Here is a 27,208-nt window from a genome sequence, read left to right as displayed (position 1 = left end):
AAAAATAAATTAAATAGCGCGATGTGCCTGGGGCGAAGCGTTGGGTAGAGGGGGGCGGCGGGGAACCCCCCCAGCCTGAGCCGGCGTCCCGCCGCAGCCTCCCCCCGGGGCGGCCGCTGCTCCCGAACCGGCCTCCCTGAGCCCGGGCCGCTGTCACCGAGGGGCGTTTAAACAGTAGAAAGTTTCAACTTTTCTGGAAAGCTAAGGTAGCGCGGGCGTAATCGCACCTTGGATTTCTAATGAATCAAATGCACGCAAAACCCCCCAAAACCTGGGAAAGGTCTTGCCGAGCCAAGACTTTTTGCATCCTCTGCTTTCTGTTTTATTGCGAAGCGACAGGCAGGATTTCACAGGGGTTGTTGCGTGTAGTTGAAAAGAAAAGAAGGCATGGTAGTTGACAGCAAGCTTTATTGGTTCAGATTCTTGCAAATCTTATAGAGAAATCAGGTGTTTCCCTTAAAAAAAGTGTGTTGAAATCACTGGATATTGTAGGAGTGAGTAGGAAGCATCATTTTAACTTCTGTTTTTGCTTTGCTTCTATCTTTGAATTTTTAATTGACTCTTCTGTACATCAAAATACATATTCTGTTAGACTTCACTGTTATAAGTTACTAGCTTACAACAGTGTTAAGAAGTACTGAATGTGAGGACCACTTTCCTTGTGTAAAGGCTAGTGAGACTGGGACTTTATGAGAGGATAATAAACGACAGGAATGTTAGGTTAGGGCTGTTCTCAACAGAATACATATTCCAGTTTGCTTCCACTTAAATGCTCACTTTTAAGTCTGTTAAGTACTTAACTGAAGCTGACATTCAAAGCCATGTGTGCAGTGGAATAGTTAACTAAAAATAGGGGAAAATCTCAAAACCACGGTTGGATCCAGGTAAGGTGCTCATTTGGCATGACCCTTCAATTCTTTACCAAATGGGCAGTATCAAAAGGTTATTTTTATGAGGGGAGTATTCATTTCTTGCAACTGAGAGAGCAGGAGAAATAGTTGAAGCAGTAGTACTTGATGTTTTAATTGCTCAGCTCTTATATCTTTATTGTGTGTTTTGTTTAAGCATTCGGTAAAGAAAAAGACAAAGAGAAGAAGTTAGACGATGACAGCACCAGTACCACAGTCCCTCAGTCAGCTTTCTTGGGTCCAACACTATGGGACAAGACACTGCCATATGATGGAGACACTTTCCAGTTGGAATACATGGACCTGGAAGAATTCCTCTCGGAAAATGGCATTCCACCCAGCCCAAACCAGCATGAGCATAGCCCACACCAGTCAGGTCTCCAGCAAGCTACCTCAGCATCACCTTCTGTCATGGACCTCAGCAGCAGGGCTTCTACTTCAGTCCATCCAGGCATGGTGTCGCAGAACTGCATGCAGAGCCCAGTCAGACCAGGTAAATCAGCCCTAAGAACTTCCTATGGATTTTAGCATAAGCCCTCTTCCCCAGTGTATATTGCTCTTTCTCCCAGTCTGGTTGACGGGCATCTTAGAGAGGGCCGATATGATTCATGTCACTCACTCACTCACTCACTCAAAAAAAAAAAGGAAGCTATAGTTATTGCTAAGTTGCTCCGCAGGGACTTTTGTTTAAATTATGTAAAGAAACTGTGGGAATTCCAAGGAAAGTTGTCTATCTTCTTTTCTTTGTTGGTAGCCTAGCTATTAGCAAGTAAAAAGACAACAAACAGAACAGTAATACATAGATGCCGTGGTGTTAAATGAACAGGGAAAAGGAAGGACCGTGAAAGAGAACATTCTGCTGGCCAATAGTTCATGTGAGAACACAGGAGTGAGCGATTATGTTGAAGTTGAAACTTAAAGACAATATTTCCTGTTTGAAATTTTGGCCATAAACTTATTCTTGATTGAGCAAAGTAAAATTTGCCACAGTACATGGGGCAGGAACTATATTTTGGAGCTGCATTGTAATCATACTTAAATTAACATAAACTGAATATAACTGACCTGAGTTGATAAATTACGTCTATAGTCACCTTAAGTTGTAGGCAAAGAAAACATCATGGAGTCCCAAGTTCTGATTGTAATGCATGATTCGAACCCCTTTGATGTCAGTGGAAGTCTTCTATTAGTTTATTAGCACTTGAAATCATCCCTTTAGAGACACTGGTATGAATCCAGAATAACTGCTCTGGCTTGACACCAGCATGGCTGAGATCACTGTCAGTGGAATAGTGTCAACATTGAAGTTTGGAAAACATGGAGCTTTGCCTTTTTTTCTTAAAAAAAAAAAAAATAATAAAAAGACGAAGGGTGACTGACTTACTGTGCTCTTCTGCTCACACAAGGTTTGCTAGAGCAAAGTGTGCTCTTAGGAGCAGGAAACCACTCCTCTCCCTTCTGCTTGATCGTTTGCCATGCTCAGCGTGCGAAGTCATTGTCAGAATCATCTGATAAGGAGGCGAAATAAATAAATAGAAGGACAAAAGTTGTGGAGCAGGATGAAATAGGAAAGTCTTACAAGTCTGCAACATTCTTTTCTCATTAAAAAGAAATAAAACACCCCCCAAAACACCCCAAACCTGTCAACAGACTCCTTGGCCCCAAGTCAGAAGTGTGTGTTTAGTCGTGGATTTGATTTACTTACTTTTACTTTATGTGGATTTGACTTTGTTTTGTATTTCAGTTTCAAGGCATTTCATAGTGATCTAATAACTTATAAGGGCTTCCCAAGTTAAAATATATTTGGAGTTGGCAAGAGCAGACTATAAAAAAAACCTTTGCTTTTTCTGAGCCGGTTTTTAAAAATAGTGCGTATATGCTACAGCATTTTCTGTCGCATATGCACGCATAAAATTAAAAGCAGATAATCTGTCCTCATTCTTTTTTTCAAAGGAGCCTGTTTATGAGCCAGGCTTTTAACGATCACCTGTCAGAATTTATTTGTAATCAGCTGTCTGCATGACTTCAACTCATTGATTTTTTTTTTTTTTGAGATTTTCCTGAGCTGTTTGCAGCTCAGGGTTATAAACTTTTTTTTCACTAGAAACTCTGTACGCTTTTTTAGTGTTGTAAAAGAAGTCATGTCTCTTGGGGTAGGATAAAACATCTAAATTTGCAGGCGTTTTTTCACCACGCCATCTTGCTTTAAGAATAATATAATATTTTTAAATGTTTTGTGTTGTTGTTTTTTTTTTAAAGGGAGGTCATTCAATTTCCTAAAGTAATATTCCCGCCCCCATTACAGATAAGTAATATGACTTAATCAAGAGTAGTATGGTTTATCATCAGGTTGTTGAAATTTTTATGTGCTATCATGTAAAAATCTTACTTTGACAGTCTGTTTTGAAGATGATCTTAGAGTTTAGCATTTGAGTAAGTTTTAAAATAAGACAGTATATAATTTAAAAAGCAAATATTTAGTAAAAATAAAAATGAGTGTTTAAGGTTTTCATGAAAGTGCCAAGGCAAATGTGCTGCTTTGAAATATGAAAGTTAGTCTAGAGGTAATGTTAAAATCATGATAACGGAGCCTTTTGGTTAATATATCTTAAGACTTTTAAAATACAGACAGTTCTTAAAATGTCACATGAAGAAAGTTTTGTTTTTTTTTTTTAATTGGTGCGAGCTACTGTTCCAGTATGCATGGCTGTTACGATTTGTATTATTGTAATAAACCAAGGAACAAATAGTATAAAGTATACATTTTCAATAAAAATTAATTCCATGTCATATTATTTTCAGGAAAAATGATTTTTTTTTTTTTAGGTGATGGTAATTCTTCTAAAAATATTTGTGTTGTGTCCCCTGAATTTTGTCTTACCATGGAAGCTTGTTTGAGCGTGTGGCTGAAGGAAGGGTCAAATCCTGTACTGCTTGTGTACCTACTTTAAATGGCTCCACAGCATTTAGCATCAGCGTATCACGTGCAGTTGGTCAAAACTCCTCTACCTGCATCTGCTGTGTACTGGGGATGATGTACACGTGCACGTGGAACACTGAATGTGACTCATGTATGTACCTGGTGTACCTCAGGCACAGAGGGTCTGTAGAAGAGTGGCATAAGAAGATTTAATTTTTGTGCATATGTTGAAATACAAGCTTTGTCTGTCTTTAGAAGCTAGTGGTATTGCCCAAATATGTATTTTATACCATCTCTGGAAGAGATCTGGAAATCTGCATTGGCATTCACTGAGAAGTGTCATCGGGCTCAGCAAAGCTGAACTGACCCTGATGGTAAACATGACATTACAAACCCTCACTGAATTTTTTTTTTTTCTTAAAGGTAAAAGAAAAAAAAAACCACCAACACAAAGGTTCCTTACAAATTTAACTTAATTCTGTATTTCCAGCTTGGATGTTTGGGCTGATGGAAAAATGTTTAGGCTCACCAGTTTCTCTGGACTCTAGCAAAGAATAAAGCAAGCACCAATTTTCCTATAAATGCCTGTTCAGGGAATGTACGTATAGCAAATACTGGTTCTGTTTTTGAATAGGAGGGACACAGGGTAGTGGCTGTTGCAAGATTGGAATCTGATGTATTTCTTTTCACAGTACCAATTTTATTAATAAAAAGTAGTATTTTGATTTATTTTAGTGTTGCAGACCACCATCCATTGTAATGTGTAGACATGCTTGAAACTTTTTTTTTTCTCTCCCTGTATCGGATGCTGGTTAATTGGTTGAAATCTGTAGTCTTCCTCAGAAGAACAGGTTTTATAAAGCTAGCTTTTAAAGTAATGTGTTACTGCAAACACAACTTCTTGTTTCTTAATCTGTTGCAGACCTTGTGTTGTCTTTTGCCATTTTTTTGGTGGAACATAGAACTCCACTTAACTGCAGAGTACTTAAGGAAATTGGGAGTATTTTTAGCTGTTTGTATGTAAAGGGAGGTTCGTATTTTGCAGGTAACAGGTTGGTGGTTAGTTTTACCTGGCTCTTTTACCTGTGTAGCCCTAATTTGGATGAATGGGGCAGCTACTGTAAAGGGTTTGAACGGAGTGAATTAGGGTTCTGAAGCATCAGCTAAGTCTGGTGGAAGACCCTAATTAGAAGGTTTTGGGGATTTTGTGGTTTAGATCTGAATTTTCTGTTTGACCTCAAAGCCTTGGATGTAGGGTTATGTCATGGGATGCTGCTGACACCGTGATAACGCATATGTTGTTCCTGCCCTGCTCCTTAAGGAGGGTAGAGCTGTCGGAGGCTTTGAAAAAACTCCCTGGTTCTTTGCCTTCCTATGGCAGTGGTTTTCAGTCTGTGTTGCCTGGGTGGCTGTGTGCCTTAGACTACTTGCAAAGGATCTGCTAAAGATTATTTAAGGAAAGAAAAAAGGAAAAGCAAGTTTTGTAATCTCCTGCAGAACTGCACCTATGTGCAATATCTGCAAGTCTTCACTTTCAGTTTAAAAAAAAAAAAAAAGATTTTGGGGTACATTAATCAAAAACCTAAAAATTTGAAGTGTATTTACACCTCCCACCCTCCCAAGAATACAAAGATTTTATCAAATGCCATGTTCTATTTATTCAGCTGAGATACTTCATCTGGAGTGCGGTATCCATTAGCTTTTACTTCTTGCATAGATCCTGAAGGGTAATGATTGACACTAGGCGTGATTGGGTGGTTTTCAGTGTTTTCTTTTTAACTCTTGTTTGTGATAGGCACAGCAGCCAACTGGGAGAGGTTTGTTCTTGCTCCATCCAGCCTCTCAACTGCATACTGGGGATGACTCGGTGAAGGGGGCAGCCCACAAAAGGGTGTGTGCGCAACACTCCCTTTATTGCAGTCTTCCTTCCCCTGTGTTTCTTAACGTGACCTCCTCTTCCAGCACAGCCTTTGTAGTGTGAAGAGCAGCATTCCCAGCAGCCAACTTGTATGTGGAATCCTCTCCTAAGCTTTAATCATTGTTTACAAGCAGTTACTAGGTGTTGCGTGAGCCACAGCGTGAGCCCCCTTTCTTACAGTCGAAGGACTCTACCTCCAGCACCCAGAGGAGCTGGGAATTTCCTGACCTTTGTTCTCCCACGTGACAACATGGGAATGACCAGCTAAACCGTCAGGCAGGCTGGTACTGAGAGCTGCTCTTCACATTGACTCTCACGTGAGGCTCTGGATGGCTGTTGCCTGCATGACCATGTGCTTTAGGCACGTGGCAGTCCCCTGTGCAGCCTGCTCAGCATGGCTTTTGCTGGAGCAGCAGGCACGCACGCACGGCTGAGTGCTCCTGCCATTACCAGCCAATGCCGAAATTGCAGTGAAATGGAAAGGCTTCGCTCTGGACTGCCACAGCAAGGGAAATGCAATATGCAGACAAGCCTCATAAAACTGCTTTCTGGATCAAAGGAAGATGCAAAATATATTCAGGCAAATATTAAAAATAGCCTGTCACGTGATAACAGGGGAAAAAAGTGCTGAATGCACAAGCCTTGTTAATGCTAGAAGCAAGAACACTGTGTCTCCTTCAAGAGATCTAATTTTAATATTCACTGTTAAATGTTGATTAATGGTTAAATAATTGCTTGACTGCATGAAAGAAGTTGAAGTAATTCAAACAATAAACAGCATGAAACATCTTGGGGTTTATGCTATACTTTTAAAATATACCTGGCCTGATTTTTCAGTTCTTATCAGGAATAGTGTTTTCCACACCGATAGAGCTACTTAGGCAAGTAAGGGCTATATGATGTTAGGAAGAGGATGCACAGACGGAACAATTAGGGGGTTTTGTCCCCTTAGAAAGACGTTTCAAGGATGTCTGAGAGTCAAACTTGTTGCAATTACCTAGAAAAAGTATGATGTCTTTCTCAAAGCCTTGCTTCCCATCTCAGAGTGTATTGGAGAGTGTTTGATTGAATGATTCTCTAGTGCAGTGACTTGATTTTTAAGAAGCGAGTACACCCTCAAGTCTTTCATAAAACAATATGTTATAGTTAAGAGAGAAGACCTCATCAGGAGATGTATACAAAGAAGACATTGATACTGTCTGATTAGATGAAGGTACTAGGAAACACATTAAATGGTTCAATCTCTACATATTTATATGACAGCAGATTGGCAATTGTGGGAGCTAGCAGTGGCCAGATTCTGCCCAATTAATCTCAGCAATGAATACTTTACTCCTCATGTGGTCTGTCTGATTTCAGTATTGCTCAGCAGGCAAGCATCTTGTTGGTTGCTCTCCATCAACTCCTAGGTGGAGCAGCAAAATATCACCATTTGCTCTGTTGTCGTTCCTCTTTTTGGATTTTTTTTTTTTTTTTAAGGGGGGATAACAGCTGTCGGTGTGGCAATGGAGTTTTCTCAGGATGAAAGGACATAGTTGTCATCAGTAAAGAGGACTTTAGAGCATTATGAAATCAGAAGCTTCGTTGGCTGGCAGTACACTATGGAGCTATTTAGTATTTATATTACACAAACATGATCATGAGTTTCCTTTTTTGAAGTCTTACTTTCATAACAAATAGAATAATTTTTCAATATTTTGTCTGAATTCCACAGAAGACTGTGATGTCAGAAAAGAGTATTTTAACTAAGTTGTATTCAAGAAAAACTGTGGTTTGATCTCTTCTACATTAAGTAGATAATGAAAGCTCTGGAAAAAAACATTTACTTAAACCTCAAATCTACTCCATTTAATCAGTTAGTAAGAAAATGAATGTAAGATGAATGCATGACAAACACATTCTGTAGCTTGTATCACCTATTTTAAATGCACAAATGGCATTAAAGAAGCTCTCTATCACAAAGCTGAATTTGGTCCTGAGAGGTTCAGAGCTAACGCAGGTAGGTAAGGCAGCATGCGTTGCAACTTTTTTCTTTTCTGCTAAGGCTCTTCATAGCACTTCAGCTTTGCATAATTGAGGTACTATCCATCAAGTTTTAAACAAATATGAGTTATTGTTCAACGTCTCACACTTCTGACGTGTTTGAAGCTGTTGTACAGTTATGCTTCCCTGTCCCATTCTCTAAAGTAAATCTTGCCAGGGCTAAATTAGGCCCAGATTTTCATCGCACACCATCTAACACCATCGCTTAGCTTCTCTGATGTGGCATGCTCTTGCTTCAGGGTTCTCTGGTCAACTTTGAGAGAAACAGCTTTAGTTCTTCATCTTACTGGTAGTATTCTCTTGTTCATATTATTTGCTGTGTAATGAAAACAGGTATTGAGGATCTTGAGGCTGATCCCTTGTTTTTTGGTGTATGGCCATTTGTAGGAGGAAATAATAAAATCCAAATTGCATTAGGGTCCTAGAAAACTCAGGTCCTTATTAACTGGAACACAAGTCTAGATTATTACTGAAACAAAACTTGACAGGAACCAACAGATAGATATATTAACATACATTTACTACAGGCAGATGCTATAGTGAACTCCAGCAATAACTCATCTGTAACAAAATGTCATTCTTAGATATGTAGGTGTACAAGCAGAGAGGCAAAAATACACAGTTTCTAAGACTTGTTGAGGATGGAGAATGGTTTAAAAAAAAAAAAAGTTCTTCTCCAATTAGCCTTAGGGAGCTCAGCTTGCTATAAATTCTTTGTTCTGGAACATGGCTGTGGACAATAGGTCAAAGATTAAGTAATTCATTACAGAACTGGTTGGTACTCCTGAATTTAATAAACAAATGAATGGACGGGGTTCTCCATCCATAGCAAGATCCATTACTTTGTGTGGCAATGATTGGATACTTTTTTTTTTTTAAAACACTTGCAAGGCTCCCCACTTAATTCTTGTATGTGGACATTGTTATATTTGAGGTGACCTGGTAACTTAGCAATCGTGATACAGATGAAAGCACTCAAAACAGAAATTAAATGCGATCCCGCTTAGTAACTGCTTATAACTTGGGATTCTAAGGAGGTGAGGCAGGAAACTGTAGATTGCATTTTGAAAAACAGAAGGAACAATAACGTGAAACTTCTAAATACAGAATACTCCTCTGTAACTCCATTTGACAGCACAATCAATATTTTTAGCACAGTGAGATTGCTGAAATAATAGCACTAAGCCTTCTTGTGGAAGAGTATATTACTTAAGGCTGCAGAATATAAAACACAGGCTCAAAGTGAGAGGGCTGCATTGAAACAGAGGAGGTGACTTAAAAAAAATTTAGTCACTTTTATGAACTCGCCATTTCAACATTTGGAAATGAGTCCTACTCCAGTGAGAAGTCTGCTTAAAAAGCAGCCGTGTGCTTAACTTCTAATGCGTAGTAAGTAGGAACTAAGCACTCAAAACCAAATCATGTTCCTCATCAAAACATAGAGGGTTAAACTAACTCAGTTTGAAGGACCCTGCAGCAATCAGACGTACCACTGTTTCTTCTTTCTTTGTGCTGCATAGTGGAAATATAGATGTTACTGCCGGCTGTAATCCCTGCAGCTGCGGCCCCTTGTTGCAGCGTGGGGCATTTATGTATGTAACTCTTGCAGCTCTGTTGCTTGCTGTGATAGATGAGCGTTGGGTTTTATTTTTTTTTTTTTGCCTGGTTTGCAATGAAAACAAATCATATGCAGTCACGCTAGATATGCATGGCCTCTTGCATGTTCCTGCTTCATGATTTTTGAGTATATTGGCTGATTTTAACCAAATGTGGCAAGAAAGTTGATTCTGAAAGAATAATTACATTCCTAAAACTTCATGAAAATAGATGAGTGGATAGAGCGGGAATATGTTACTGAGCAGGAAGAGCTGTAATGTAAATGTACATTTTCCACATCAGAGAATTTATATAAGACCTTTAAAATGCCTGATCTGTGTGAAATGCTTCTGGGAAAGCTGGCACCCTTTTAGACACCATGAGATGTCAATTCACTTTAAGAAATGAAATCTGCGAGAAACCAGGTTTAATGGCTTTAGTGTGTGTTGAGGGGGAGTGACACAAACTTTTTTCCACCATTGTTCTTCCTTTAAAATCCTCAGCTTCTGGAGTCTTGTGATTGTATGAGACTCCAAGGCTTCATTTAAAGAGAGAAGTTAGAAAACCAGCTGTAAGGTTTGTAGGCAAGATCTTGAAAGCACCGAACCCAGGCAGTGGAACAGTTTTGATCCTCTCCAAAGTTAAGCACAATTATTTTTCCTTAAAATTTTTTGAACTTTTATGCAGCTTTGCTATATTCTGTTCCTCTTGCGTAGCAGAAGCACCCCAGCTCCGCTGCCCTGTTTGAAACTACCTTGCAGTCAGCCAACTTCAAATTTGAGGCCTGTTATCTTATCGCAATTATTGCAGTATCACATGCGGGCAAGTGTCCAAGTGACCTTGTGTATGTGTCTTGCCATTCATTCTTCACCGTGCGTTTTGGCCGGGGCGCTGTGCACAAAGCTGCCTTTTACGGCGTGCTCTAATCGGCGTAACTTTCCACTCTGCCACCGGGGTCTGGGGTGGAGGTAGGTTAGAAGTGAATGAGAAACAGGGGAGAGTGAGAGTGGGCTAAAAATGTTGAGGGATCAAAGAGGAAAAAGTAGGTCGTGGCAGGGTATGTGTGTTGGGAGGAGGACTAGGGGGAGCACAAGCAAGGGGAAGATTTGTTTTCCTATTGGCTTTTCAAAGTTGTGCAATTTAAGAATTGGATTAACCTGATATGACTTTGTTTTTCTGCCAGATTAGATATGTTGAGTTTCTTGGCATTGTGAGTTGTACAGTACATTGTGTGCTGTAAATATGGGTGTGTCGGGATAAAGCTGTAATGACACAACACGCTCACAGTATAATGCCGCACTGCTGGGTGGACTCCCCTGCTCCCTTAGTGTCCCGTTCCCTCTACCCCCGAACGCACATACTTGTTAGGGCATTTAGAGATTTGTTACAACCTCTCTACATTCTGTTTCCAGCACAGCATCACGACATTTCAATACCCTTTGTGGAAACGTAATGCTTATCTGAGGCCTGAAAGTCCGTTTGGTCTGGCAGTGGCTTATGCTATATGAAGCATCTTTAAAAAAAAAAAAAAAAAGCTGTGTGAAAAGACACGCAAGAGTTTCTTCCTGCTTTCTCAGGATTCAGCTGGAGAAAGTTTACTGGGAAACATTGCAATTTTTTCTTTGCTTTGCCTTTTTTTTTTCTTTTTTTAAACTGTGTTTAAGACATTGCCTTGAGCTTAACTTCGGAAGAGTTAAAAAATCAGATACAGATCTGAAATAACTGCAAGAGCTGAGCTCACTGCTGTTTGAAGTACACCACAGCGGCATATGGATGTCAAAGTAAAATTTTCACAGTGGCATATATTTCCTCAATGTGGGGTTTTTTTTGTGTGTTACATACATCCAGACATAATTTAATTTAGTGTATCCATTTTATATGCTGGACTAGCACCGTGGAGTAGCCCAATTCTCCTTGCTTACCACAGAGTGAGGGTGGAATAATGACTTGACTTCCAACTGAGGCAGTGCAACTATGCGGCCAAAGAAAGGTCGCACAAATCAGAGCCCTGTTGAGCTGGGTGATCGCTGCTCTGAGCACTACTAAAGAGTGTGCAGACTTTGGGGAGTGAAACTATGAATACCTTAGGGCACCAATCTTTAATTCCCACTCTCGATTTCCAGACTTCTCTGGGGACCGCAGCTACCCAAGCAGGTTAGCCACAAGGGACTGACTATAGTATGGCCTTTGTCTAAGGGCCTGACCTCTGCGTCAGTACATGTACATTGAAAAATGAGGAATTAATTCCCCTGCCTGTATTGAAGCATATTTCTCTTGGAAAAGAGGAGCATAAATAACAGATAAGGTTGATAAGTGAGGTATCAAGATTGTGTCACGTTCCTTAACTGTATGTTGTTACAATGCCTTACTCTAATTCATGTAGGCAAAAAGCAAGGCGACTTGCTCATTAGATGAGGTGATTGAGTCATTTTTTGAGAGGATATGGAGGAAAATGGAGCAGGAGGTTGACCTTGTGAACACCTGCATCACTTAACTGTATACTTAAATGAGAGAATTAGGAGAGTGCAGCATATTTAATGTTAACCTGCATGTCAACATTTTGAGGAGGTTAAACCATAAGCCTTCAGTTACAAATACTGGACAGCTGCGGTTTGGGTGTCTACATGAAACACCTTAGCCGTTGGTGTCTCAGTGCTTAAAAAAATCAGAGCATGGATTGTCCAGACTCTGAGGGCTGAGGTTCATGCATCTGTAATCACGTGGCTGCTCTCAGAAAGGCTGATCTTTCTGTTGGACTGGAGTCATCACCAGGTTTAAGAAGCACTTTTCCAAACTCTCTTATCTGTTCAATTTTCTCAGTGCGACATGGTTGAAGTAATTGTTGAAAATTGTGGTAGCCTCTGTCTGGAAGCTGTTCTGAACACGTGAAAAGAAATCATTAGCCAAATAGAAGGAAAGAACTGGAGGTGTAATTGTCAACTCGTGTGTGTCTCTGATTTCATCAGCTGCTGCACACGTCTAGGTTATCAAATTATTTCTGTTAGAAAGTAAACAAATCTCACTTTTCTTATTTACTCTCATGACTGTTTCATCTGAGTTCTTCTTATCTGTAGCAGGGATGTACTTCTGAGGTCTTTCATTTGGAGGCTTTTCTTTCTGCTTCCACATGTAACACGCTCTCACGAGTCACGTGCACCTCTGGTGCTGGCCAGGGATGCTGTTTGTCTCTTCCCAAGTCAGTTATTTAAAAACATTATTATCATTGCTATCAAAATATAATAACTTATCATCGGGGCAGCTTTTATCCCGTTAGACCCTGCATGTTTTTCAGATCGAATCTTTTGGCCGAATTCTGTCTCACTTTATGAACGTTTCTCTGTGTTCAGTAGTGCTACTTGGTGGCTATTTAAGTAGCATCAGCAAAATCTGAACCATAGGGGATGTATACCACCATAGATTCATACCCTTCCTGTACTGGGACTCATCCTGAGAGTCCTACGTGCCTCTGATTCTCCTGAGTACGGAATTTGAAGTCATTCAGCGTTTTACATTTTTGAGCCACTGATGAGAAGCTCTCATAATCCTCTACAATGAAGAGTTTACAGTGCCTTTTCCCGGTCAGGTCCTTTCAGGGTCTGTGTCCTTGAAGGAGCTGATGGTATGTAACTCCTGTCAAAATCCAGGTGAATGCCTGGTGCTCAGCACCCTTGCCAAAAATGCTCAGCCCTCTGAGCCCAGTTAACACCTCGTTAAAATACAGCACTGGCGACACTAGCATTTAAGGAAACCCCTTAACTAATTTTTCTGCTGCCCTTCAGTTTATAGCCTGTGGCTTGTTGTTTCCCACTTTCTCACGTTTTCCCAAAGCCGCTGGTGTGTACACTCTGAAGATCACATTTAACCAACACAAGGAAATCAGCTTGGCCCGACGGGCTTCTTTATCACGTGGCTGAGAATGTGTTCACTCTGTTCTGCCAGACTATGGCTAGCTGAGCAAAATACAGTGAAGCTCTGGGCTTCTGGCCAAGCTTTTATTTCAGTTTGGAGCTTACAGCCACATATTTGCTATTTGGCAGGACATCCACTGGGGTATATTTGGATAGTAATCTAGCATTGTTTTGCCGCTTTTTTCTTTTCTTTTTTTTTTTTTTTAATGCATACAGATAGCATAATCCCAACACTTACTTTGGCCGGTCTACACAAGATTTCTCAGTGTGCACCGTTATGTATGTGCACTCAGAACTTGTAGCCATGACCTTTGATAAATGTAAGTCAAAGCAATTAACTTTCTTTTATTGAAAAATTCTGGATGTCCTACTCTTTGCCCCCTATGTGCCGATAACAGAGCTATGTTGTTACTCTTTCCAAGATCAAAAGCTTTGCTAGGGTTTGATTGAAGTCCAATTATGGAAGGAAGTAGCTGTGCTGGAGCTCTGAAAATAGCAATAATTGTTAAAATAATAAAGTGTGTCCTTGTGTGTCTTTATAATCTTTAAAACTTCTTTTTGGGGGGAAGGGGGTGGCTTTCCTCTAGTTTTAAAATGAAAATATTAGCAAATGTCTTGGGAAAATAGGAGTGTGCTGTTAGAAGAACAAGTATTCCTCTCTGGATTTCTTACTTCAGTTCTATTCTCCACCCCAAGCTTGCTTTCCTCTGAAGCTGTTTGCATGCAGCCTGACTCATGCAGGAAAATAAAGCTGGATTTGATTTTTAACTGTATGGGAGGCTTTGGGTTTGGGGGGATAAAGGCTTTATGATGCAAACCAATTTATTTCTCTGTACAACAAAAATGGGCTTTTGAAAATGCAGCATGTTTTGGAAAGTTGGCTCTGGGTTTGAAACCCAAACATCTCTGAGGGCACCCTTGTATAAAAAAAATAGTACAAAAAGACATAATGCTTGGGGAGGGGGTACAAAGCATGATTGCAGGCAGTAGTGTTTGAGGAGCAGTTCCCGTTACTTTATGAAGGGACATCTCTCTTGAAATGCCAGGGGAGTGGTTGGTTGGTTTTGTATGGACAGTCCTGAGCCTGGAAGTCTCTTTTTACGCTAACTTTATCAGACGCTTTGAGCTGATTAATAAATGGCAAAAGCTGAAATACTTTCTCCCAAATCTGTACCTTATTTTTTAGGATATGAATTTACAGTTGCCTTCTCTTAGTCTCTCCTGCATCCTCAGAGAGAAGAGAATCTGGGAGAAAGAGCCCCGTGGTGAGACTCCCGGCTGGTGTTGACTGACAGAGCTTCAGGAAGGGAGAGCTCAGTTCTTGATGTGAAATCTCAGCATGTATAAATGTCCATTTTTCAGTTGCAGTGTTTAGTTGATTGAAACATCAAGGTGAATAAATAGAAATGAAGATGATAATAAACAGCGCTAAGGAGATTTTTCCAATATTTTGTAGTGATTGATATAGGTGCTGCTTTGGTGATTGTACAGTTGTGACTGAATTTATAGCAAGATTTTACTAGGGTTTATCTTTTTTTTTTAAAAAAAAAAACCTCACGTGCTTGCACACACATCCAATATAGGACAAGATAATCCCTGTGTGAAAATCAAGCATCATGTACTTTCTTTTTAGCCAACTGGACTCAAAATCACTAATTACCAGAGTAAAATCTTTGCATTATATAGATAAATGGGATCAAGTAATAAGCCCGGAGGATTGTACAGATCCAGTGAAGTCCTTTGACTTGTCACGTGAACCTTCAGAACTAGAGTTTTCTTAGCCCCTTAAATTACTAGGACAGAACCTGTTATTTAGTCATTGAATCTTACTGTTATGCTCTCTCCATTGCAGGGAGAATTATTTAGTCTTTCTTCATTCACTTACACATGTTTTAAATCATCTATTTATTCTGACCATAAGACAGTTTTATGTATATAATATCTATAAAATATTCTGCCTAAAATAGTTCGTTTCCCTGCTTTTACTGGGTCTGGATGGCTCTTTGGTATACAAACCGCTTAACTGCATTCTGGAAATTTAGTTGTCAAAAAAAACAACCTTGCCAAGGGGTACCCTGTTGGTCGGCTTAAAGATGTTTATACAGTCGGCAGCTTTAACTGCTCTCAGAAACAGCCTTGCCTGGTCTCTAGGAGCTGCTGAAACTCATCAAGCAGGTTCCTGCTAACAACCAATTATCCAGTTAAGCAGAAAGAGGAAAGGTGTTTCTCTTGCTTGTTTTTAATATGCAAAGTTTAACCCATTTTTCTGCAAGCTTCAGTAATTGTGGACGTTTGTAACACTGAAATAACAGCATAAAGAGTAAGAAAGAAGAGGGTCAGAAGGGACCTCCGATCTTGCAAATGCTGATCTGTTAGTGTTTATCCGTCAAGTGGGCAGAGACGTACAGTTTCCAGCATCGTTCTAGAGCACTCTGATTCTTAGCTATGAGTCCTACCCAGCATCCCTCACCTAGCTTATTGTCTTGCATTTTAACAAAATCCTTACCAAAAAAAAAATAATTCCCTCCTTCAACCAAACCCCTCCCCACCCCAAATCCAATAATGAATTGCTGCCAGGGCAAATTTGTTGATTCCCAAACACTCCTACTGTGTCTTGGTTGGAAGGCTTAAATTACTTGCATAATAAGTGCTGCGGATAATATAAAAAAGCTCTTTCTAGTACAGCTCTGGTTTTCACTGCATATTATAAGAATAAGTAAATGTTCAGATGGTACCAGACAGCTGCATTGTCCACATCTGACTGTTTTCTGCATTGATTTTTAAGACAGGACATGTGCATGACTGTTTTAATGGCTATCAATACCAGATGTGTCTGTGTGGAGTTCAGAGAGATTGTCAAGTGACAGTGCAGTTGTCAAACAAATAATTTTGCTCGTGATTACTGGAAATAGTAAATGAGTGGGTGGCATAAGGTGAAAAGATATTCTCAATTCCAGTAGAGAACGAGAGAATTAAGTGACTTTCCTGACTGCCGTAATACATAATAACTTGGTGAATACTTTTCTTTTTTCCTTCCTGCTACCTGCCTAAGGAATAAGTTCCATGAGCAGCACAATCTCCAGGACTTCTCTGATGTGTAACGAGGCTCCTGCAGCCTTCCTTCAGCAGGGAGTTTAGAGCTTCTTTCATTTACGTTGTTTTCACAAACCTTGTTAGTAATACATGCCCGTACCTCTCTGCCAAATTTGTTTGAAATTGGCCAACAGTTTCAAAAGTTGTTGGGAGGAGGCTAGACAGATATGTGCACAGCACGATTGCACAAAACTCATTTCTCTAGGAAATTAAACTAAAGACTGTCAGCACTGGGGCACTGAAACAAAGCTTGTAAAGTCATTGAAAGAACTGAAAGGCCACTTGGTACCTTAATTGTGTACATAGCCTTTAACCAGGTACACAGGGTATAGTTCTTGCCCACAGGTTAGATCCATGTAGGCAGATTTCCATCTGCCGTGGATCTGTCTTTGTAGAAGTGAAGTGTAATTTGGTGACTGTGTTGATTGTTTTGAAAGTGACTGGAAATGCTTACAAAGAAGCACATATAAATACTTACCCGCTTAGGCTGTGGCAGAGCTGGATCTGGTGGTCTGAGCTGTGCTAGCAGCTGAGTGGTCTATGCAATAACCTTTGACTATAGATAGGGCTTTCTCTAGTTTCCGGAGTAGCCTGAGGGTGTAACTGAATATTTACTACTGTTCCACATTTTTTTATTATTTTTTTAAAGGAAGATCTGTGAGTGCATGAGTTGGAATGCATGTTAATAACAAAAATTTAATAGATCCTTTCGGTCACCAGGATTTTATTGAGTTTTGCTTGTTCAGTGAGTCCTCCAAGACTTATCCAGGCAGCAAAATGGAGGCAAAGGAGGTACAGCCAAGTTGTCTGGTTACTGAGCTGCAAAGCCGGGTGGCCACCTCATCCCTAGCATCTAGCACAAACCTTCTGAAAGAGGTAAAGATGGGTTGAGACTTCTGCTCTAGCAGATGCTTCTTCCAGGCTCAGGCTAAGCAGGTGTGGTACACAAGTTGAACAGTGTATTGTGTGCGGTGGATTGGCAGCATCATCTAAGCTGGGTGTGAATTGTGTGGAATGTAGGTATATAAATGGTCTGGGCATGTGGAAGCGAGATGTTTTCTCCTGTGAATGGATGAGTTAGTTCTGGTGAAGTACACCAGAACGCAGGGTTAGCTTCCATAGGAAGAACACATTAAAGGTGGCATGAAGCATCTTTATTATGAGACCAGCTCTTAGTTTATTTCTGAACCTCTGGAACGCCATAAATCTGGTCAGTGCTGTTTTCTTTATTCCTTCTGCATTTGTAAAAGGAGAACAAATAAAAATGTTCTGTAAGGTTCGCTACATTTTTAGAAAATATCATTTATATGGCACAGCTCCATTTTGTGTAATTTTTTATATCCAAAATATAGAGGGCTTTAGAATAGAAGAAGAAAAGCTGCATATCTGAGTTTAAGATAAAATAAGATGATCTCTGTGACAGAGACAGCTGAAATGATGTGATATGACAGTTGCTGTAGCAACACCACCTACTTCATGAAAATCGGAGTTAACAGGAGTGTAAAAGGTAAAGCCCACATAATTTTCCAAGCCTATGAATTGTTGCTGCCCTCAGCTTGCAGTGCTTTCCAACTCTCCAGTGCCTCTCCTTTCATTTGGGCACAGATACACCTTTTTCTGCATGGCCAACTCCTGCAGACCCGATCCTGTATGCAGCAGGGGCTCACAGTGGGAGTTCTGCAGGGGCAGTGAAGCTGCAGTGTCTTTGCCTACAGGTGACCTGGTGAATAAGGGGAAAAGAACATGAAGGATTGTGTCATGTCCTATCCTCCCCCAAAATCCTTGGACAGTAAATACTGTCTCACGTGTATCCCATATAGACAATGGGATGACCACCACTGCAAACAAGAAGACAGACCAAGCGGTTTACTTCTGTGGGAATCTGCTTGTAGTAAAGCACTGTTATATTTAATATAAATGGTAAGTATTATAAAGATTGAATGTGGCAGAGATAACTACATTGGCACTTTACCCCCTCCCGAATAAACCCAAAACATTGGTGTTGCATACCAGTGATACGTTGCCTATGAAAATAAGAAAAGGCATTGCTTCTTTATCAGGATGGTGCTGAGCTGGTTGTCTGGCTGCTGGGGAGCACTGAGTACAGCGCAGCACGCAGAGGGCTTTGTTCCTGGGTGGGCAGAGACTTCTATGAAATGTACTGTATTCAAAGGGGGTAGAAGGGTCTCTGTTAAAGAAATGTTTCAGTGCCAAGACATTGTTGAAAGTTAGTTGGTATGTCTGGATTGGCAACTGATTTTGAAATTTGCAGCTATGGTTACTGGAAGAAAAATACCATATTAAAAATACAGTTACTGTAAATAAGGCTGCTATTGGCTCATTCTTTTCTTAATGATAATTTTCAGTGAACAGTCCTCTGTATTTATGTATATTTATAAAATGCAGGCACGTATGTTTAAAAGCTCCCTTATGCAGTGAATTGATAAGTGATTTGCCAGTTCATGTTGGCCTCAAGGTTATACCCAAATACATTTTTATTTTTAATATATTGATGTTTTTATTTTTAATATATTGACTTAATTTATTGATCATATTTTTATCATTGATTGGCAATGAGACCCACACTGTGCTTGATGGCAAAAGTAAAATCTCTATTACTTGTGAATTGAGGGAAAAGAGTTTGAAAGAAATGGCAGTCTCAAATGGCAGTCAGATTAAGTTTCACGGATCCATTTTGTTGAGATGCCTCCTGAAGGCATCACCCTAAATGCACTGGTCAATAGATGGCAGGAGGTTTGACTTTTGTGTCTTGGGGCATTTTAATTTCATTTTTGACATAGTTCAAAATCTTCACAGGTTCTGCATATCTGTTGTATTCAGAACATGCATATGGAAAGTGTTCAGAGTCTCAGTTGAGGGCTGTGGACAGTTTGCAGGGGAGATCACAAGAAGGAAAATAAGTATTAGGATTGCTGGTTTTCTTCAAGAAATATTCCATCGACAATGTTTTTCACTGCTACTATTTTTAAAAGATAAAAAACGTAAAGATTTTGGTATTTGTTGCTTTTTCTGGTCACTTTTTCCTGAGATTTTTGCTCATATTACCTTCATCTTTCTGTAAAAATGAGACTACGTTTCTTAGGTGCAGAAATATCTGCAGGCATTAGTTTGGTTTTTGAGACTCCTCCACACGGTAGTTTCTTGCCATTTTCTGGTGCTAGGTGACTCTCACTTTTAGAAGTGAATTTATAAGACAGTGTCTTGCCCAGTGTTCGGTGTTGTCATTTCTTTTAATCAGACTTGGTTTTTGAAGTTCCCTGTTTTTGTCAGTGTCTGATGTGCCACAAAACCCTGTATTATGCAGCAGCAGCTGTAAAGAAGTAGTTATGGATAGATGGGTAATGTCCGTATGCAACAGTCTGTTCTCCTGGAATTTTCCCTAAGCTGCGGTTATGTGTTTCCTTCCTCCTCTGACCCATTTTTCAGACTACCCGAGACTGGTGCATTTGTATACTTTGTAAATGACAGTAAGTATATCAATAGAGAAAAAGAAATTATATCAATAGAGAAAAAGACACAACCATGCACCCTTGTACTTTCTTTGTGTGTGCTCATCGGAAATAAAACTAGTATGTAAAAGCAATTTAGACCTCTGCTGTTACTGGGCTGTAACAAACCAAATAAAGTTTTGGGGTTTTGCTGTTTTGGTTTTTTTTTTTTTCCAAAACATGTTAGAAGGTCCTAATTTAAGGCAGAGAGAAAAGAAAATGTTCTAAGTCTTACTTAGAAGGTTATGGGAACAGTGTGTCCTCATTCTGGCATCCTTACTTCTTAAAATGTAATTATTTTATACAAATCACCCTCTATAAAGCATCAATTTAGTTTTGTCACATAAGGAGTGTGCTTTGTTTTAATGAACAAAAAATGTAAAAAAGTAAAAATAAAAAGCTACTGCAACAGAGAGTTCAGATTTGTGCGTACAGAACAGATCAAAAGAGAAGGTGAGATTTGCAAGTTCCTGTAACTCTGCCCAGTGACCCCTTTTTCTTAAGGGATATATTCAGAGAGCAGCTGATAGCATCTGTTGTCTCTCTCTCAGGCTTGCCATTAGCTACTGATTGGGAGTTAGAGGAAATGTACCTGTTTCACGTGGCTTTTCCATGCCAGTTGAAATCGCACTCGGCTGTGTTTTCATAACACACCCAAGCAAGATGGGCTTGGGTACCACAAGTGGGTAATAGATACCTGAGTCATGGGTGGCATATGCTTTCAGGATTACACGACGGCTTTTTGCAAGACCTGTTTACTGACGGAGAGCGCGCTGTCCTGGGTGTTCATTAGCCAAATAAATAGAACAATGTGAGAGGAACTTAGCCTGGAGTCTTGCAGAGCACATTGGCAATGGCATGAATGCATCTTGAAGACAAGTGTTGTCTTTGTTTTGAGTGGTATTCCATGTGAAGGCATATTTATGGATGCTATATGAGGCTGTTTTCTAAAGCAGAGGTCTATCTAAAATCTACTGTTTGAGATTGGTTTATTAAAGCTGGGTATGCAATTGTCCAGGGAAAGAAAAATGGATCTTTTTGTCTCCTGCAGAACAGGTTAACAATTCTGATGCTTCTCTGGAACTTTTCCTTTAAGAAAAGAAAGAAGAATTGTGGTTTTTGAGTAACCTTACTATATGTGAATTGCCAATTAACAAAAATATACAGAGATATGGAAGGGTTGTCAGGAAGCTCCAATGCACCAGAGAGTATCAGCATCTTGAAGTGAAACATGCTTCTAAGACAAGCGTAAACCAAAATGCAATACCTGTCTGAGCGTTCTTCCCTGCAGCTTCTCTTCAGGCCCTGTCCCCACAGAATGCCATCTTGGCTTAGCTCTGTAAGGAAAGCAGCACCCTACAAAAAACCAGAAAAGCATTCAAGAAGGCTGTGGATTTCATGCTTTTCAAAAATTTGAAAATCCCTGTGCAGTGTCCCAGGACCAGGTTAAACCCATAGCCTTCTGCGTGTAGCACATCTGCAAGGGAAATGTTCAGACCAGGAACAACTGCCTTCAGACCCTTGCAGTTTGGTTGTCAGGGGCTGGGTTGGGAGGGATATAAAAGTTGGGTTTCCTGGTGGCTTTCAGAAATGGGGCCTCATTGAGCTCAGTGCTGCCTTCACACAGGCTGAAGACACGGTAAGGTTTTCAGAGTATGGATCTGACAGAAGATCAGAATCTTAAGTCCAGTAGACATAGTGGAGAAGTTTACCTGGTGATGCCTCATACTTGTTTGTTTATTGCTTTGAAGGGCAGAATGTTACTGGCACAGCAGGCACGGCATATTACATGCACGTTATGCTAACCACATGCAGGAGTTGCAAAGTCAAGCCCTCGGAAGCCTGCAGACACTCGACCAAAGGCCATGTGTGCAGCTTCAGATAGCACACCCCCCTCCCTTCTCTGCTTGGAGATGCAGACTTTAATTACATTATATCCTCTCTTTTCCCTTTTTGAATGCGGAGGACAGGCCAGCTCTGGGTTGAATCAGGGCTGTATCAGGAAGGAAGCGGTTGTCTGTAGGATCTTGGATCTTGACCTCATTTACTGCAGATGGGAGAGGATGCAGGGAGCGGCAAGAGCAGCAGGAGAAGGGAAGATCTGACAGGAAGGACAGGAGGATCTTGTCTAGAGAGACTGGATTGTGCCACGAAGTTTCAGCAGAATTCTGAGCAAGTCACTTGATTTTGTGAGCTTGTCACACTGCGTGTTTGCTTCCCTTTCGTGAGGAGCCCAGTTTGATACCTTGGGCAGCCCTCACTTGTGTTGGTGTACAGCCCCCAACCTGCAACAGAAGTCGGTGAGAGTTGATAGGAGATGCAGACAGTGTTTATAATGTTAGCTAACCTGAGAGGCTGGCTCCATACTTTTGATTTTAAATGTCTGTAATTCTGTCCTTCACCTGCAAAGAGGAAGTGTCTCGTGGGGACAAAAATTGTTTCTGTGAAGCACACAGATGCAGTAGTTGTCAATGCTGGAGGGAACTCCTGAAAAGTTTCTAATTGTGTCTCTACAGGAGATTTGAATAATTTGTGGCAAATAATGTGTGGGTCCATTTGGATAAATCAAAATGGGTGAAACAAGCGACTCCTGAATGAGGAAAGAATCTGAAAAAAAGTAATATGTGATCGAAACTTTAAAGATTGTTGCAACCATTATTGTCCTTCTTAAAACAACTCTTGCGTTTAATTTTAAAGACAGCCTGGATTTTCCCATGTGCCACCCCTACAAGAGGCACATTGGAAATGAGTGGGAATGGACCTGACAGCACCCCACAGCGTCCTGCCGCTTGGACTGACTAGAGGGTGACAACTTACTCTTGCTGTAGGGAGCTGAAGGGGGACAGGGCACTTGGACAGGGCGCTTCTGGGGGACTCGGGAATCTGGAGCGGTGTTTGTACCATCAGCACAGGTTCTCTCCTGCCCTGTTCCTTTCAACAGCGCTCTTCTGAACATGTTCATCCCAGCCTTTGCTGAAGCAGCCTTCCTCTTCCAGGCTCCCCCCCCCTTTTGCTACCAGTCTCCCTCATCCTCGCCGCCTTCACCTCTTTGCCCCTTCTCATCTTTTGAGTCCTAATCCCTTATTGAAATTGCCCCTTTCTCACACAGCCTTAGCTTGCGTGCAGAAGATTTTAAGGCAGCGAACGAAAGGGGAGTAACACTGATCCAGGAGTTGCCCTCTCTTCTAGCATGCAGCCACTAGTACAGTTCAGTGAAAAGTTTGCCAGAAATTTTTAACAGGTTCAAAACAAAGTATTTTTGTTGAACCTTTTTCGGGAAACTGTAGAACCATTTTGGCAGAAACATAATTGGCGCACACAAATCCAAACAGAATGGTTGAAATCTGGCAAAGGTCTAAGGAACTGAAGACGGCATCCTCTAATGGGAAGTGTCAGACAATCTTAATAAGACTACCAGTCCTGCCTGTAATAATACTGTAGGGGCCCAGAGCGGGAGGCACACAATGCTGAGAGGGGAAATGACAATTCTTTTATAATTAAATGCACAAGGTTTGTAAACAATGCTGATATCTTTAAAAAGTACACGTTTTAAAAACACTTTTATGTGCCAGCCTTTTAGTGTGTGTTAAGAGCAGCGAATATGTTGTGGTTGCATTGGATTAAGATCCTTCTTTCCACAGGAAGTGTTTGCAGTCACCCCATGTTCGGCAGAATCAAGTTTGTGTAAGATAAGGAATAGAGGAATGTCTGTGCCAGGTTGGAGCACTGGTCCAAATACACTAATCTCCTGTTGCTTCGGAAGAAAATAAATCTCCTTTAATAACTGCTTACATAAATACACCCGGGGTGAAGTGTCGTCTTCACCCCCAGGCAGAGAGTGGTTGGTTTTGTCCTGCCATGTGAGGGCTGGAAGATCATACAGCGTGGCTTGTCATTCCCGGTACTGCTAGTATAGGTTATGGGCTTACTATCCATGTAAATGTTTTGGTTTCTGGAAGATGGTAAAATCCTAACAGTAGGGAAATTAGATGACGCTTATAATACTGTAAGTGAGGAATTACAACCTGACAAGGTACTGTACTTGGATGAATCTTGGCCTCCAGAATAGTCCTTTTGCTTTACTGGCTGTGGGGATTTTTGCCTGTCTGGATTCCTGCACACTGCCTTGTGTTCTGCATTGAGATAACTTTTCTTAGAGGCTGAAGGAGTTAATGCAGAAATAGATGACAGATTAGTCTGGGACAGGCTGTGATTTGGAGTAAGAGAACTATCCCAAATAGCTGGCCAGCCGCCAAGCGGATAGACGATTTGGAAAACATATCGGCAGAGCTGTGGGGTTCTCTGGAGCAGCAGTGAGGATTATCTGTCAATTTAGCTGCTGTACTATATAGTCTGATTGACATACCCAAAATGCCTTTAGTTTATATAAGGAAAAATTATAAGCAAACACATATTTTATATCCGGGCTGCTAATAAATTGAACGAGAAACTCCTCTTTTCTTTCCCCCCAAGATATGTGTAATAAATAGGGGAAAATATTTTGATTAGAACATTTCCACTCCCTTTTATTTTCTTTTTCTCATCGCTGTTCTTCAGCCAGCTGTTGAGCTGATGAAAAGTGTGGAAGGGCTGCAAGAAGGCAGATTTTCTGAAAATCAGGCACGTTTCTATGGGAGTTGAATGATTCAAAATTGAGTTCCACATAATTCACTGGGGATTTCTTGCAATACAAATAAGAAGTCTGTCAAGCAGTGGTGCAGTTGAAGAGGTTATTTCCATCTTAACTCTCCTGGGCACAGCTGGTAGGTGGGATGTTTAAAAAGGGGGAAATTAAGAGTCAGGATACGGTGATTGAGCTCCCCACAATACCAGATCAGCATTTTGGTTTTGTAGATATATAAAAATGCTACTGTACTTTTGAATCGTGTATCTTAATTATTGCAAGCAATTAAAAGCTGCTATTTTTTTTTACCAGCTGTTTGGTGACCTAGATGACACAAGTGAATGGCCTCAGTCCATTTCTCTTTGAACAAGGAACCACACTGAAAATATTGCCATTACGTTGGACTTCCTCACTCGCAGTCTCTGCTGGGAGGAGGAAGACTGAAAGGGTTAGGACAGCCAACTTGAAAGAAAGTTCTTTATTCTGGAAAATTTTCCGCTATTGCTAATATCTGCCAGAGCAACACCAAGAGCATTAGCAGAGGGAAGACGCTGGGGCAGCTGTAACTGCTAGGGTTGTCAAAACTTGCTGATTCCTTTGCCAGGAGGCACCTGGAGCTGTGTCTGTCCTGGCATACTCAGTGTTGCTTGACCAGTTGTTGGAGCTCTACAAAGTGGGAACATCTCCAGACAAAAGGCCAGTGTTGACATAGTTGTGGTCTCTACAGGCCATGGTTGAGACACATCACTAGGGTGGTATGAGGGGAAGTTTCCATTAACCATTGTTCCCAGCTTGCATCCACCATGGAGGAGTTCTGCAGCTGGATTTCCAAAAGAGCTTAATGCTCAAGAGCTCTCATTTCAGCAACTTAAATAGAGGGGCTAAGTTCTTTCCAAAACACTTGGCAGTCGTCAGCCCCCATTGAGAACAAAGCTAAGCACATTAAACAGTCCAGCCACTTCACTGCTGTGATTGCAGCGTGTTTAAATAATACAGAGACTGGCAACAAAGGCATCTGGCTCCCAAGCAGTGAGGTGCTTTACCTTCGCCCGTCCTTGACGGCTGGTGGTGTAGGCTTCCTCCTTGGCCGACTCCATGTGCATCACAGCCTCTGACCAGCTCTTTCTCTGGATGTTGTGACAGCTGTGAAGCTTGCTGATGTGAGGATTAGTCGGCTGCTGGGCACATGACGTTCAGATTGCTGTGCTTATTTGACCTACCTCTGATTGCGAGGAATTCAGTGCATAAAAATAACACCCTGAACAAATTTGGCAGAAGGATGCACAGCTAAAGTGCCATGCACACACAGGGAGAGGAGCTTGGAGAGCAGTGTAACGTGAGGCCACGCACTGTACTCCTGCAGTAATAGCAGTGCCAAGTCCAGCGCAGCCCACGCTGTCGTCTTGGATTACGAGTTCCAGCACCACATAGATGTAGTGGCCATTAGCCAGTAAACTAACGAAGACAGGTTCCTGGCTTGTATTATTGGCAAAACTTGATAGAATAAATAAAAAGAGAGCAAGTGCCAGGAGTTGCCTAACGTAAAACGCTGGACAAGGAAATACTGGTTTTTCTGCCTGGAGTTTTAGACACCCTTATTAACTCTGTTCTCAGTGGAGTTCCTGCTCGTTTACGGGAGCGTGAGAGAGCGGAGAGTCAGCCCACCCAGACCTATAGAGGGGAGTGGGCAGTGCACCTGTAGGAATGTCTTACAGGGCAATAGTCTTCGGGCTCCTGGGTGATAATGTTTAGCTGTGGGCATGACTTGTTCAGGCTTTGTAGTAGTGAATAGCATTCACCTTGAGTGAGCTTCGCATTGTCACCAGGGTCATCCTGGGCTTGCTGAAGGACTGGGGCCCTTTTAGTGAGAGCTGCTTACACCGGGGGAAGTGAAACGTGTGCAGGCAGGGAACACGGCACAATCTTCATTGCTGTAGGTTCTTCTCCCACATCACCTTGGAGATGCATCGCGCTCTCCTTTATATTTGCGATTGCATTGGTAAGATGCAGCGCCTCAATTTCCCGTGTTTAAAAGGAAACCCTTTTAAAGTTTCCCTTTTTCAGAGAGATACTGTAAAATTTCTTGAGGCAAATGATTACAAAGCTCGTGTAATTGTGTAATGTGGCGCATTATAGATAACTGGTAACATGTAAACTGATACCATGTATCTAGAACTTCAGCAGTATTTAAATAGGGGCTGGATTGTTTCGGGCAGTTAGAAAGCTGGGGCAGATTTCACAATCCACTTGACTTTTAGAAACACCCTGCAATGCTCACCAGAAATACTATAAAAGTATTCAGAGCTCCTGTTTTGCTTCATTTTTATCTGTATTGCAGAATTTGCAAGATTTGTACACGCGTCTGTCTACATATATTTGTCTGCATTAAAAAAGTACCTGCCTGCTCCGGTACAAGCACATTCACATCAAAGGAAGCTTTCCTGCATTTAATCCTTTAAATAAGCCTGTTTCTGCCAGCCCATGTATCCGAGATGCGATTAGCCATCCATTTAAAGCAAGGCCACGAGCACGCCGTTCGGGCTGCCTTTACAACAGTCCCTACCCAGCGTTCCCCGCCCCCCTTGCAGCCATCGGAGCGGTTTAAACGCTGATGCATTAAGGGCAGCGCGCTCCGGGGCGGTCCGCGGCGCCCCGCCGCCCCATCCCTCCGCCAACAGCCCCGCGGGGC

The 27,208-nt window shown here is 41.2% G+C and overlaps 1 protein-coding gene across 1 annotated transcript in view; it reads left to right on the top strand.

The window, feature by feature from the left end:
- HLF (hepatic leukemia factor) overlaps positions 1-27,208 on the top strand; it is a 34,869-nt gene that overhangs the window by 2,452 nt on the left and 5,209 nt on the right. Inside the window, exon 2 of the mRNA XM_009891522.1 lies at positions 1,066-1,401. Coding sequence (XP_009889824.1) covers positions 1,066-1,401 — 336 coding nt within the window. The remainder of the gene's footprint in view (positions 1-1,065; positions 1,402-27,208) is intronic.

Source organism: Charadrius vociferus, unplaced genomic scaffold (genome assembly GCF_000708025.1).
Source record: "Charadrius vociferus isolate BGI_N301 unplaced genomic scaffold, ASM70802v2 scaffold979, whole genome shotgun sequence".
Classification (NCBI taxonomy): domain Eukaryota; kingdom Metazoa; phylum Chordata; class Aves; order Charadriiformes; family Charadriidae; genus Charadrius; species Charadrius vociferus.
This window is presented reverse-complemented; position numbering and strand designations above follow the sequence as displayed.